This window comes from Centroberyx affinis, unplaced genomic scaffold (genome assembly GCF_046629955.1).
Source record: "Centroberyx affinis isolate AG114_WGS23_722 - 3 ecotype Tasmania unplaced genomic scaffold, CSIRO-AGI_Caff_v1 ptg002143l_1, whole genome shotgun sequence".
In the NCBI taxonomy this organism is placed as follows: domain Eukaryota; kingdom Metazoa; phylum Chordata; class Actinopteri; order Beryciformes; family Berycidae; genus Centroberyx; species Centroberyx affinis.
Window position 1 is genome coordinate 1 of NW_027280461.1, and position 14567 is coordinate 14567.

Genomic DNA, 14567 nt, shown 5'->3' on the forward strand with positions numbered 1-14567 from the left:
TACACTATCCTAAGCTATTACTATACTAGTGCTGAAATGATTAGTCGATTAATAGATTAGTAGATCGACAGAAAATTAAGCAATTATAATTTTGATAATCGATTAATCGTTTGTCATTTATCAAATGTAAATACCAAATATTTGCTGCTTAGAGCTTCACAAATGCTAAGATTTGCTGCTTTTCTCCACTTCACATCATTTTAAAAATTAATATGCAGAGATTTTTGGCTGCTGGTCAGACTACGTAAGGAATTTTAAGAATCACTTTAGACTAAATGATTGAACAATTAATCTACAAAATAATTGATAGATTAACCAATAATGAAAATAATCATTACTTGCAGCCCTTTACTACTGTACACTAGGCTACTTTACATCGCCTGGCCCAAAATGATGGCTGTTGGAGCGGGACATGGTTAGGGGGAAAACTGTTACATTCCAGATGAGTGCTGGTATAAAATCATATAAATAGCATTAGAAAATGGCCAAGGAGTTGGGGAATTTCAAATTTACCACACCTCAGCAGCACAGACCTGACATTCCTATCTGATAAACAATAAAAACATTCACAAGAAATACAAATATTCCACTGATATGACAAAAGTGGAATTTTCCAGGACTTTTTGATTCACCAAAGAGAGGCATGACGGCACCACAAAAGTGATACACAAGAAAAAGACTTGATTCCTTTTCTTTTTTTGGGGGGAGTAACTATGTTGTTGATGTCTCTAACCAGTCGGTGCTGCAGTGGTGGGAGGGTGTGCAGCAGAAGCAGGATGGGGGGGGGGCACAGAGAGGGGCGTGTCCGACTCTTAAGCGGGAACAGCTGTTACTGAAGAGGAGGAGGAGGAGGGTGTGAAGGAAGGAGTATCAGGGTAAGAGGAGGTAGTATCTGTTCTGGAAAGGGGAGTTTTGGGAGGAGCGGGGGGGGGGAGGTCTTTCCAGAACGGGTTGGGTCAGGGTGGGGAGGGTTTCTCCACATGAGAGGGGTGGGGGTTGAGGGGTTGAGGGGTTGGGGGGTTCGGGGGGTTGCCAGGGGAGGAGGGAGTATCTGTGCCTTTCTGAGACTCGTGCTTGGCCAGGTTCTCCTTGTGCTCATAGCCCAGCGCACACTGGTCCTGCTTCTCCACCTCTACCCCATACTGCCCTCCAAACCCACGCTTATAGTCTGAAACATAACACACACACACACACACACACATATATATGGACAGACAAACACCAATTGACATTACACACACATATATAGACAGATAAACAGACATGTAGGGACAGCGACACACCCGGGAATCCTCTGTAAGATAATCTGTAAGAGTGAGCTGTGTGAAGGAACATGTTATGGTACAAAGGAAGAAATAGCTCGCTCAACTCCAAACTCTTCTTGTTGTCTTTAGGATGCAGACTCTTGTGCATGTATAGATTCAAAAAAAAGGAGGGATGTCCGCACAACCACATAAATTTACAAAAGTTTATTGTACGCACAGCAGCAAGCTGAGAATTGAACGCGTTTCAGCACTAAGCCATCATAACATGTTATGGTCTCAAAAGGCACAACCTGGAAGATCTTCTACTTTGTTGTCAACATGATATTGCTTCTTTCTTATTTTTGAAACACAATGAAAAGGTCAAGTGCTCATCCAGACCACAGTCCAGGTCCAGGCTCTTTCAGTGGAATCATTTCTTGATTATATGAAGATATGTTGATATGGTGATACACAATTCTCTTTGATGATAACAAGCACATTTTACTTTACATTAAAACTCAAACATTTTAAGGATTATCTGAAATAATAAAATTTCAAGGGGTTTTTATATCACATTTAACAATACCATGCATTTCATTGCAATGAACATGATTTTGCGTAAATAAGTCATATCATGATATATATTGATATCGAAAAAAATCCTCACTTCCTCATCCGGTCTTCCTGGCTCCTGTTTGGTCAGACTGAGCTTCCCACCCCATTTTACAGCATAAAGTAAAAGCTCAACTAGAAACTAGAATCTTGTTCTGTCTGTCCTCTCCCCTGCTTGCACCTGCTCTTGCAAAAATAAAAAATAAAAAGTCTGCCTGCCGGCCTTCCTGGCTCATTTCTTTTCCAAGCCCTCTAGGGAGAAAGTTATATTTGTCACATTTATTGTCTGGGTGCTGTTGTTTTGACCCTTGCACTCCTCAATATTGGGCGCTTGTGAAGCTGGAAAACTTGGTATTCAGGCTGATTCTGCAGTTGAATGTATTGTAAGTTGCTCTATATAAGAGCATCAGCTAAATGCCTGACATGTAAATGTAAATCTAAGCTGCGCTCTAACTTCCTCTATCCGAGCCTGTGGCAGACATGTTTTCCGCAGATTGAGGAAGTTGTCGACCTTCAAAGACCGCAACCAAAGCCGCAACGAGACCACATCAGAGCAGAGAGTAGGAGTGAAGAGGAAGGAGAGTTTTACAGTGAGTACACATCACAAAACTCTAAGCAGACGACTTGTGAAGGCTGAGGTTTGGTGGTTATGCTCCCAGTTCAAAGTGCTACATGTGCAAGCAAAAGTCAGACAGGATGGTTTGATGAGCAACTATTTAAACAAGAGAAACACATGCTTGGCTATCTACTCCTAGTCTTTGCAAGTGTAAAAAAAAAAAAAAAACTCATGGAAAACTAAATTGTTGGCAGCTGAGATAAGATTTTTCAACTAAGCAAATGTGAGGGAACCGTGTTTTTCAAATTTTCCGAATTGAATTTGTTGTGAAAAAAAAAAAGAGGGAACCAACTCCCTTATTTATCAGCTCAAGTGGACTCAAAAATTCACCAGCCACTTTCCATATTTTATAAGCCAAATCAGAGAATTTTCAGAATAGAAAATAACCTCCTTAGTCTTGGACATAAAACTATGGCTTTGCTGTGTACCTGAAAACTATTACTTTCTTCCTTCCATCAGTTTTTCCTGTTCCATTCAATGTTCCCTATGTGGATATCCCATAACAATAAGTTTATGTGGTTTACAAGGGGTCCAGCCCACATTATGTCTATTTCCATCTCCCAAAGGCCATAACAAAGCTCATCTCCAAAGGATCCGAATCAGAAACTGTACCTTTCTGGGACTCGTGGAGCTGCAGTTTCTCCTGGTGGTCCCATCCCACCGCCGACTTATCCTGCCGGTCCGTCTGCACGCCAAACTTTCCCCCGAAGCCCTTCACATAGTCTGCACAAACGCACATGACACACACATAAACAATCATAACAATTCCAAACAGTTTTTGAAAAAGCAATAATGTCCTGTGTATCAATAAACTGACACAAATACTCAATACTTCCCAGTTAATCTCATCATTTACACCCAATTTAAATAGCACTAAGTGTTAGGTTTCAATCCTAGGCCATAATATGTGATGCCAAACTAATGTTCAGCTCCACCTGGAGATTTGTAGTCTGGAACTGATGTCACTACTATATATTTAATGCTCATTAGGATGCAAGATTTTAGACAAATATTGCATTATTTCATGGTGTTAATCTGCCATTTACTGTTAATGGAGCAGTTTCAGGCTGTACATCTTTATAACATCACAGCTTAAAATCTTAGTCATCTAGTTTGAGTTTTCATGCTCACAAACACTGATGGGACTGTTTATAGTAAAATAATAAATTCAGATGTACTATTTTTAAGGCTGATGTAGCTGTTCTGACATGTCAAAATGGCTGGTGCTGTTATCAGAGCATGTGATCCAGCTATCAGAGCCCGCACCACAAGAGCAAACCTAAGCAGCAAACACAAGCAGGTGCATTGTGGGGAATTCTTGAGGTCACCTTTCCCTCCCTCCCTCCCTCCCTCCCTCCCACTTCAGCCCATATCCATATGCTGCAGTCTGGCCAACCAGGAAGTAAAGTGTGTCTTGGCTGGGACTGGATGGTTAGACAAGAAGCTACAGGCAGAGCCGCTCAGCAGCTATGTGGAAACTGAGAGGCGAGACAAGTCCCAGCAGACAGACAGGAGGGTGTGGCCACATCAACCTACTGCTAATAGGCCAGAAACATTATCACTGGCCTGACTATCTGCCAATAAACACTATTGTCATGACTTCAAAAAAATACACAAAAAAATACAATCTTTAACAATCTAAAAATGTGATGACAATTTGATAGTTGATGTTTTTTGCATGTGTAAACAAATTTAATCACCATAACACTTTTGGTAATGCATGTAATTGACTAGATGCTCAATAATATTTGTCAGTATGTGGAAATATGTATATAACCGTCAAGAAAATATAGGCATATATCAAAACAATAATATTTCTGCCCTGATCCATATTAAACTCTCTAAATAACATGGTTAATTGAAGAATAGTCTGATTTGCCAATATTCCATATGGATTTTCTCCAGAATGAGAATTTGAAAATTGGGGGCAATTTTAAATGGCAGCTCGCTCATTTGTGTATTCCTGATATTAAAAGACAGAAACAAAATATAGGACAAACTAAACTATGAATTATTACAGAGAAACTACCTTAATTGTGAGAAACTAGGGACTGTTTCCCTTTTAATTTAAGGTGGTTCATTTTTCTCAAAGTATGACCAAATCTGACAAGTATATTTTCAGTCAATGCTGAAGCTACTGGCAGCAGCAGAATCAGCTGTGTCACATTTCGTTTCATTTGCTTCTAATTAAACTGTAATAATGGAGAGAGGGAGCAGAAATATCCCTTAAATATCACTGTAAGTTGCTTTTTTGATGAATTTATGTGCATCTATAGACGGTTGGTGTGTGTGTCACAGTATTGATACCGACCTTTCTGAGACTCGTGCCTCTCCGTTTTGCCCTGGTACTCGAAGCCCACGGCGCTCTTGTCCACCTTGTCCGTCTCCACGCCAAACTTGCCGCCGAAGCCCTTGGCATAATCTGCCGGCGGCCAGAGCAGAGGAGCAGGGAGAAGAGCCAGAGTTAAGACAGGAAGAGGAAGAGCAAAGTCTCTACACAGCTTTCACCAGCAGTCTTCTTCCTGTGTAACCTCATTCACTCCACATAACATCATATTTCACTTTGGTATAACAGCAATTTTTTAAAGACGCATCGCACGCATGTGTGTTGTGACCCATTACTGTCTATCACATGCTTGCTAACCAGTTTCCTTCTGGCAAACTGTAAAGTTTATTTCCGAGTTGTGACATCTGCCTCTTTAAGAAGTAATTTCTCCCATTTTTAATTACCGATAAAGTGAGTTGGAAGACAGATGACTGACAAACACATCAGAGGTTAACTTTCCCTCAAGTCTTACCAAAGGGCATGTTTTAAAAAGGAAGAAAATGTACAAAATTAAGATATCACAGTTTGTGTCATGCCTTAGCCACAGACTAGAAGGCTCTGGCATATCCATGCCAATCACCTGGGAAGGAAAGGGAGCAAGGACACATTGTAGGAAACAACATTTCGGAATGGAATGCCACCCGAGTCCAAGAACGCCCCGAAGTTATTCAAGTCCTCTGAAGCAGAGGTACTGTACTACATCTCAAAAATACTATAATTAGAATGAGTTATTCACAGTGGCAAAAGAAAAAAATCACATCACACACAGCAGCTGATAGAGCTAAAATTAAAATAAAGCCATTTATGCAGCCTTACATAAAGCAGGCGAACAGCACAGGCTGAAGAATGAAGGAAGAGGGAAGAATGCCAAATAATGTGACTCGTCTGGACTTGCAAGGAGCTGCACTCACCGAGTCAGGCCAAGTTGTTGATGTTTGTGTGTGTGTGTGTGTGTGTGTGTGTGTGTGTGTGTGTGTGTGTGTGTCCATCTGCCATGTTTTCTCCGTGTGTCTCCTGTTATTGGGAATGGCGCATGGCAGGGACACTGGACAAACCTTTCTGGGACTCGTGTTTCTCGGTTTTGCCTTGGTAATCGAAGCCCACTGCGCTCTGGTCCACGCGATCTGTCTGCACTCCGTAGCGCCCCCCAAACCCAGTGGAGTAGTCTACACAGCAAAGCAGGGGGGGGAAGGGTCAAAGTTCAGGGACAAGCAGCATAGCAGCAATGGTCAAGAAGCAGCCCAATTCCAAATCACACATCAACACTTGCTGGCAGTAGCCAGTACAAACCCAAGAGAGGATCAAACACTGAGCTAGACAATCAGTCGTATTCACTGCTGTCATAATTACACAATGAGTTCAGTTCATGTTTTAAATGTAAATTCAGTTCTTTTCAGTACATTGTCTTGCTGGTGGTGCAGAAAAGAAAGGCATCTGCACCACCATTTGTTAAATTGTTTAAGAACAGAATTGGAATTGGGCAAGCTTTCTGCTCCTCTGTGATGACTGTAGGAGACTCTGGAGGAGATGAGCACAGCACAAGGATGGTGACAATAATATGGAGTCATGGGAAGGCAGCTCATAAGCACTGAGAGCTAAGAGGCTGGAGTGGACCCCCGCAGTACTGGGATCAGCCTTTTTCCTATCCATAGAACTCATAATATGCCAAAGCTCAGTTTCCTTCTGGCAAACTGTAAACTCTATGTTTAACACATAAACAGACTAAGAACCATATCACATGCCAACAAAGCATTTTGAAATTATTTACGAGTTGTAACACCTGACTCTTTAAGAAGTAATTTCTCTCATTTTTTATTACCAATAAAGTGAGTTGGAAGACTGATAAACTGACAAACACATCAGAGGTTAACTTTCCCTCAAGTCTTACCAAAGGGCATGTTTTAAAAGGAAGAAAATGTACAAAATTACAATATCACAGTCCCTCAAAAAACTGTCTGGGTGATGCCTAAGCCACAGACTAGAAGGCGCTGCCATATCCAAGCCAATCACCTGTGAAGGAAAGGGAGCAAGGACACATTGTAAGGCTGCAAAGTGGCTTTATTGAAATTTTAGCTCTATCAGCTGCTGTGTGTGATGTGATTTTTGTTTTTGCCAATGTGAATAACTCATTCTAATTATTGTATTTCTGAGATGTAGCACAGTACCTCTGCTTCAGAAGACTTGAATTGCTTTGGGGTGTGTGTGTGTTAAGTGTGTGTCCATCTGCCATGTTTTCTCCGTGTGTCTCCTGTTCATGGGAATGGCGCATGGCAGGGACACTGGACAAACCTTTCTGGGACTCGTGTTTCTCGGTTTTGCCTTGGTAATCGAAGCCCACTGCACTCTGGTCCACGCGATCTGCCTGCACTCCGTATTGCCCCCCAAACCCAGTGGAGTAGTCTACACAGCAAAGCAGGGGGGGGAAGGGTCAAAGTTCAGGGACAAGCAGCGTGGCAGCAATGGTCAAGAAGCAGCCCAATTCCAAATCACACATCAACACTTTCTGGCAGTAGCCAGCAAGTGCAAACCCAAGAGAGGATCAAACACTTGGGCAAAGAGCTAAATAATCAGTCGTAGTCACTGCTGTCATAATCACACAATCAGTTCACTTCATGTAGTTTTTAAATCCAGTTCCTTTTCAGGATTAATCAGTGCATAAATTTGGAAAAACGACACATTGTCCTGCTGGTGGTGCGTAGAAAAGAAAGGCATCTGCACCACTGTTAAATAGTTACACTATTTAAGAACAGAATTGGAATTGGGCAAGTTTTCTGCTCTTCTGTGATGACTGCAGGATCGCAAAACACAAGGATGGTGACAATATGGAGTCATGGGAAGGCGGCTCATAAGCACTGAGAGCTAAGAGGCTGGAGTGGACTCCCGCAGCACTGGGAGCACCCTTCTTCCCATCAATATAAATCATAATATACCGAAAAGCAAACAGCAAAAAAAAACAGCTAGCTTTTTCTGGCTTTACAGTAGCAGCCTGGCAGAGCAGAGATCAAGCGGCTGCTGGTCGGCACAGCAGGAGCACGCCTGGTACGGCCGGGCCCCCAGATAAATACTGAACAAGTTGTTTGTGGCTGGCAAGTTTCTCTACTCAAAACAGTGAAACAATATGGTGAATTTGGGATTTTACCAACTGATGCGTCCAGTGAATAAAAAAAAAAAAAAGATGAATTTCCTTTCCTGGATTAGGATGCACATTACTGTCTGGAACTGTAGGCGGAAAAGACAACCAGGCTATTTACTGGTGATAAGGGGCTGAAACAGAGGAGTGGAAAGGAACCACATTGCGACATCACCTTTCTGCGAAGCGTGTTTCTCAGTCTTCCCAGCGTACTCAAACCCAACAGCAGACTGGCATGAGAGAAAGGAAGAGGCGACACATGATTATTACAACGACTGATCCCTCTCTGTGTGTGTGTGTGTGTGTTAGAACTGTCTTTTTTTTTCCAATTTCAAAATTTTTAATCTCTCAACAGAACAAAAATAGCACGGAAAAGTTCAATTTTGTAATTCCTGTCCCTCTCAGTGACCGACAATTTTGAAATATACAATGCAACACTGACAGACAAAATCTGACACTTTTTCTTAATTGATCCAATGCAGAACCAGTGTAACCAGAATATCTCCTGCTTTTAAATCAGAATGCTTTCATACACTCAGGCAGAATGTTTTGTGACACCGATTCTTCTTTAGGACTGTTGATTTACAAGATGCATTACCGTTTGTGTGGGACTGCTCTGCATGCATCCAATGAATAACAGTGACAAAAAAAGCTAATGACACTTCAGTTCATACACTATTATTACCAGAAATTTCTCTCATGGTTTTGTTCAGATTCAGTTTTGGGAGAAAGTCTCATCCCCATCGTGTGTATCATTTCTTAAAGAGGATAACTGACATTTTACACAGCCAAATCATCAAAAATCAGGCTGTTTAAAATCAAGGAAATGTTATTCATGTAATCCATTCAAGTGTTTAAATGTGTCTAAACGGCGGGGAATACCTGGTCAACGCGATCAGCCTGCACTCCAAACTTCCCCCCAAAGCCCTTGGAGGTATCTGTCTGGGAGCAGTGCTTGGACAGCTTGCTCTGGTAGTCGTGACCCACAGCAGACTGTCGACACACACACACACACAGAGACAAGGGGGCTGAGATTAGAGAGAGAGGGCCAGAAAAATACACACGGCCTACTGGTGGAAACGGTAAGAAGGGGGAAAACCAGGGGGAAAGAAAGATATGAGAGCAGCAGTTCAACTATAAACACAGCCAGTGGTTTGGAGTGGTGACATCTGACTCATCACAGCTGCACACAGGTCCACAGAGTGTGGGGTAAACAGTGCTTGGTCATCACATTCATGCTGGACTGACCGCACAACACAGAGAGGCAGAGAGGGAGAGAGAGAGAGGGGGAGAGAGAGAGAGAGAGAGAGAGGTGTGGATGGACAGAGCTGCTTGGCAGGAAAGATTATTGAGTGTGAAATGCCCACTAGTGAATCGCCCTGTTCACACACACACACACACATACTGACAAGCACATTACAGAAACTGCTGCACAGGTTGAAAGGACTTTCTGGGACAATTTAGATTTGTGAAAATGTTGGCTTTTCAACGATTTTCAAACAGAGCTTCTTCAAACAGGGCTGTCTTTGAAATACAGGTATTTTTTTGTACTGTAAACCAGCAGGATGTACCTAGCTGACTTTTTTTTTTAGCCCTGGTGTCTGGAAAAGTAGTGCAAAGGATACAAGCTGGGGCCTTTTCTTTAAAAAAGGAGAATGGGCGGTGAACTCACATTCAGTGTGTTTTATTGTATTTAGACAGTTGGAAAGCAGAGAGGGAGACAGAGTAGTGGGGAGACAGGAGAGAAAGTTCTGGTGGGATTTGATCTCAGATGAGCAGAAGAAGTGGATTTGACCACTTGACTGCCTCTGGGCACAGACTGAGGCAGGGGATTTTAAATGTAATAAAGAGTAGAATAATTTGTAACATTAGAGCATAAATTGTTGTACGGACTGATCTGCTGCTTGGTCATGAACGGTCATGCACACCACAGATCCTGTAACAACAATGTGGAGCACAGCCTAACATCACGGAAACCAGAGATAAAATGTCTGACCACACGGCTATCACATATCCTCAAACTGAACTGATGATGATAAGACTGAGAGCTACGATGAAACAACTCCCTGCTGGGCATGAATATCATAATTATTATGATGAGAAAATGCTGCCATGACGCAGCTGAGGCTGGCTGGCAAACCGGTTCCTTGAACGTCTCGTTTCTCTTTGATAGCTAAATATTTATAGTGTTAAAGTTGGACCATGTACAAGCTGAAGAGAAATTTCTATTACTTGCTTATGCTGTGAACGCAGACATTTGTAGGGATGCTGCCTCTCCTGCTTCACATGGACTTGACACATAACAACTGCACTCTTCACCCCACTCCTAATGCTAAACTTTCTATTACTTATCACAGCTCTATCACCACTTCTGCAGGCAATGTGGTAATAAATCTGAGACATATTGTGCATCATCTGCTATCAGATATATTGGAAAAATATTGGAATTTTGCTACCGGAGTTTCCAAGTTATGACACAACGGTGACCTTCTCAACAAGGCAAAAAACTCAAGTTTTGTGTCAGTCAGCAGAAAGAAAACACATACACATGCACCTTTATTGCAAGTTTATTATTAGCCAAACTAACCTAACATTCATTTGAATTCAATTTGTCAGATTAGCTTGTTAAGCTAAAGGAGGTCCATGTTTGTTTATTGTTTATCTTCCAGGTTTGTTTTTCTGACAAAACAGCACATGAACACAACGCTGTTTCGCAGCCAACTTGGACGTCCCTTATGTCTGACTTTCCCACCAGCACATGAACACACAAATAGCTCTTTAAAACTGACAAAATATGTATACGAAAGCAAACAAACGGCCTGTTCCAGGTTCATCCCATAGTTTAACTGTGAGCACAACAGCTGCAAAAGGCTCCAGGTCTCTCTTACCTTGTCCATGCGGTCCTGCTGCACTCCAAACTTGCCCCCATATCCATGCGAGGCCTTGGGCATGCTGTCCATCTCCTTCTGCTTCAGGGAGGTGTGCTCCGTCGACACGTTCTCACGCAGCTGGTGGATACTGGGCCAGAGGAGGGTTCACATTAGATCAGAATGACAGATCACATTATGGAAAAAAAAAAAAGAAGAAAACCCCTGCTTATTGTAGTGAAAATCGATGTCTAAAAAACACTATTCGACCCATCCCATAGTCCCTCACTTTATGTGCTCCTGATGTCCTGAGCCGGCCACCGTCTTCGCCCCCCAGCGCTGCTCTTTCTCCGACACATCGTTCTAGAAAACCCCCCCAAAAAAAAAACACAGAATGATCAGAGATGGTGGATGGATGAAGAACGAACAGAGAAATTTGAGGATTTCATGGAGAGGGAGGAAGAGGGATGGGGTTATGGAGGGTGGAGGAGGAGGAGGAGGAGTGATGGGGTCTTCCTAATAGTTTCATAGCCACCTCAAAGTCGGGGTCGGTCTCCCAGTCGTCCCCTCCGTCGTCCATGGTCATCTTGACCGGCTGTCCTGCTGCTGCCTTCCACATCTTTAGCGAGCCTGTGCCACACACACACTGAAACACAGAAAACAAAAACAAAAACAAACAACGCTGAATCCCCACCAGCTTCAGGGTGCTGTTCGCTCAATCAATTTATGACAATACAAATTTGACAATACGTGTATCATGGGGCAGAAAAATGACTTCTGTAATCACAAATGAGATGGTTTGCCCATCACAGCTTCACGAGCTCTCCATCGAAATTATATTATTTGCACTTTTTAATGACATTATTTAATTGTTTACATATCTAATTGAGATTATTTTGACTGATATTGCAATTGCGATATGATTTGCGATATTAGAGGGAATGACCATTTTGACATCATTATTCTCATTTTCATTGAAAAACGTATTAAAATGATTATGGTGTGATTTTTGCGGGGATCTGTACCAAACAAAGATGTTTTCTTAAGTCTGTAGAATATGATGTGTAGGCCAGGACATCTCTGCAGCACCACAATATTTAATTTAAAAAGGTATGTTGACACACATTTGCCTTTAACAAATATTGCGCCTCCTGCGATTTGAAAATTGCAGTAGGCCATATTGCGATTTCGATAAAATTTCAATTAATTGTTCAGCCCTACATTCTAGCAAGCCAGAAAGTTAGAAAGATCTGTGACTCAGAAATAAACACAATTCTGCACAGTCATACTGTGTTGTCATTGAACTTTTATTTACGACATGGTATTGTGGTTGTATAGAATCATGAACCCCATGTTGTGTATCGAGTCGAGTTGTATCGTAAGCATATTGTCCCATTGATGCTGTTCAGGGATACTGGGAATCAAGCAAGTATTGCTTTATTACAATTATTTAAAAAAAAAAAAAAATGACACTGGCAAGCTGACTCACTGCCCTGCTTTGAAACTGAGATGCGGAAGAGCCACATGATGAATAGCCTCTTTGGTCCACTGGCTGACTCTGGATGACCTCCAGGGCTTTTGGCGTTTCTGGAACAATAACAGCTTTCTGTACTAATCCTAATTCCTGACTCAGCACAATCTGGGCGATCAGCATCTGTGTCCAATTAGAGACCGCAGGAGACGTGGCTCCATTCACTAGTATGGGAGCAAAAAAAAAAAGGAGGAAGAGAGGTCTGAAGTGGAGGAAGGAACCTGGCAAGTCCCAGCTTCCAACTTTCAGTGTGTTAACACAGGAGAACCACACCCATCTGCTGATCACATTCACCCCCCCGAAGGATCAATCCTGTCAGGCCAGGACCGGGGGAGGAGAACCACAATTAGGTCCGACTGTGGGGAAAACATTAAACCTGAATAAAAAGGTTTACATTTGGACAACAGGGAGCAGCTGGCAGCTTTATCCCGCTCCCATCCCAGTGTGAAATTTCCGCGTTGTTATCTAGTTAGCTCGGATAACGCAGCTAATGTTGGTTAGTTTGCTTTAAGCTAAAGTAGGCCAGACCACACATTACAGGACTATCATCTCCCAGCTAGAAAATCTAGTTGTTCGTGTGAGCTGACATTTAAGAGTGCTGCCAACTGCAGTGGTTTTCAATGGAAAACTGCAACTGACTGCGTATCGTGTTTTAGATTTTTACAGAAAGGCAATGGAAATATGATGTATGCCGTGTTTATGTTTCATACCTCGATTTTTTTGTACTACATTAGATAGGAAAGACAACGTTAAATGACTGAAAGGTGTTTCATTTTGCTCCCAAATCGGGAATACTGGCGGCTGGCTGTGGTATTTCCTGTTCCAGTTTTAGCTAACTAGCTAAGCTAACATGCCTGGAATAATGATTTACTGACTCAGTGCGAGCTCGTGTGCTGCTACAGGCACAGGTAAGCATTTTATACGCCAAAAGGAACCGCGAAATACTCACCGTCCACGACAAAAGGTAACTCCAACCAGAGTGGGAAGTCAATCAAAAAAAAATAAAAAATCCCCCTGCTGGATGCCAAACCCCTTGACAGGACAAGATCTGATGGAGAAACAGTAACGTTACTAGGAAGGACTGAGCTCCTGCTGCTGCTCTTCCGGCTCTCCCAGTATCCCATTTCCTGCTTAGGGTGACGTCAGCGTGGTGACGTCAGCTTAGGGGGGACGTTGAATCAAAAAGTGGGGAAATTAAAATGTCAAATTTGAGGTTTTCTGTGAGTCTAATCTTTTTTTTTCAGCTTGCGTCTGCCCTGAGTCTACCCTGCAATGCCAAAGAGACAAATGCATTTTAGGGTTTGACCAGATAATTTTAAAGGTTTTTCTTGCTTATTCCCAACACTTCCTAAAAAGAATTACAAAAATATCATGATTAATTTGCAAAGGATGCAGTGTAAATATCACAGAGAATCTTTTAAGTCCCTATGAGAAAACCTGGTATTTCTAAACTAGATACACATTTTTATATACATTATTAATACTCACTATATTATCAAATATTTCTCAAGTTTCCAGGTACACCTATTATTTTCAGACTACTGGATGTTGAATTATGTTGATGTATGAAGTATGGGAAGGTCAGTGCAAACTTGCCACTGAGTACCACATACACATTATTATAGGAATAGTAGTGATATTTCATTTACAAACACTGACACTTGGTGACATCACTGCACTAGCCTCAAACAATATGTTCTTATACCTTTTTTAATTTGCTCTTAATTTGTTTTTCTATTCTAATTTAATTATTTAATTCTTTATTTATGTTTGTGAATTACATGTTCCTATTCTTTTATGCTAAGAGGATCCAGCATACAAGCATGAAAAGCATTTCATTGCACTGTTTACCCTGTGTGTGTTGTGTATATCACAAATAAACACACTTGAACTTGAACTTGAACATGAACTTGAAATGATCAACAATTTTCCACGTGATAGTCCCTGTGTGGCAGCTTTGAATAAAAGTATGACATTTTTCAGATGGATGAAATGGCTGACAAACCATCAGCTGTGGTTCTGTGTGGAAGACAGCAGTACGCTCACTTAACTTCCCAAATGTTCTACAAAGGAACTTTTCCAAAGCTACAACTGCAAGTCTGTTACTATATCTGCCCCCAAGTGGCCAGTGAAGGGCCGTCCATATCACGCTGTGAGGAGGGAACCGCCTGAAAATCAAGACTGGTCTGCAGAGGTGTGACCAAGTCAACTTCGCTCGAGTTCCAAGTCAGTCTCAAGTCT

General features: G+C 41.9%; 1 protein-coding gene across 1 annotated transcript; it reads right to left on the bottom strand.

The window, feature by feature from the left end:
• Window positions 1–956: 956 nt before the first annotated feature.
• LOC139654701 (src substrate protein p85-like) lies at window positions 957–13403 on the bottom strand. Its single transcript, XM_071531843.1, has 11 exons — window positions 13276–13403; window positions 11331–11441; window positions 11085–11158; window positions 10817–10946; window positions 8811–8921; window positions 8104–8158; window positions 7088–7198; window positions 5854–5964; window positions 4784–4894; window positions 3085–3195; window positions 957–1168 (listed from the first exon to the last, which is right to left on the bottom strand). The coding sequence occupies exons 2-11, from the start codon at window positions 11412–11414 to the stop codon at window positions 957–959; spliced, it is 1110 nt and encodes a 369-aa protein (XP_071387944.1). The 5' UTR covers window positions 11415–11441; window positions 13276–13403.
• Between the last annotated feature and the right edge of the window lie 1164 nt (window positions 13404–14567).

What these genes read in the sequence shown, in the direction of transcription:
- LOC139654701 (XM_071531843.1), bottom strand. Translation starts at nt 11,414, where the DNA reads ATGTGGAAGGCAGCAGCAGGACAGCCGGTCAAGATGACCATGGACGAC. An exon ending in AGACCGACCCCGACTTTGAG is followed by an intron (nt 11,159 to 11,330) that starts GTGGCTATGAAA and finishes GGGGTTTTCTAG; the next exon opens with AACGATGTGTCGGAGAAAGA. An exon ending in GAAACACGAGTCCCAGAAAG is followed by an intron (nt 5,965 to 7,087) that starts GTTTGTCCAGTG and finishes TTTGCTGTGTAG; the next exon opens with ACTACTCCACTGGGTTTGGG.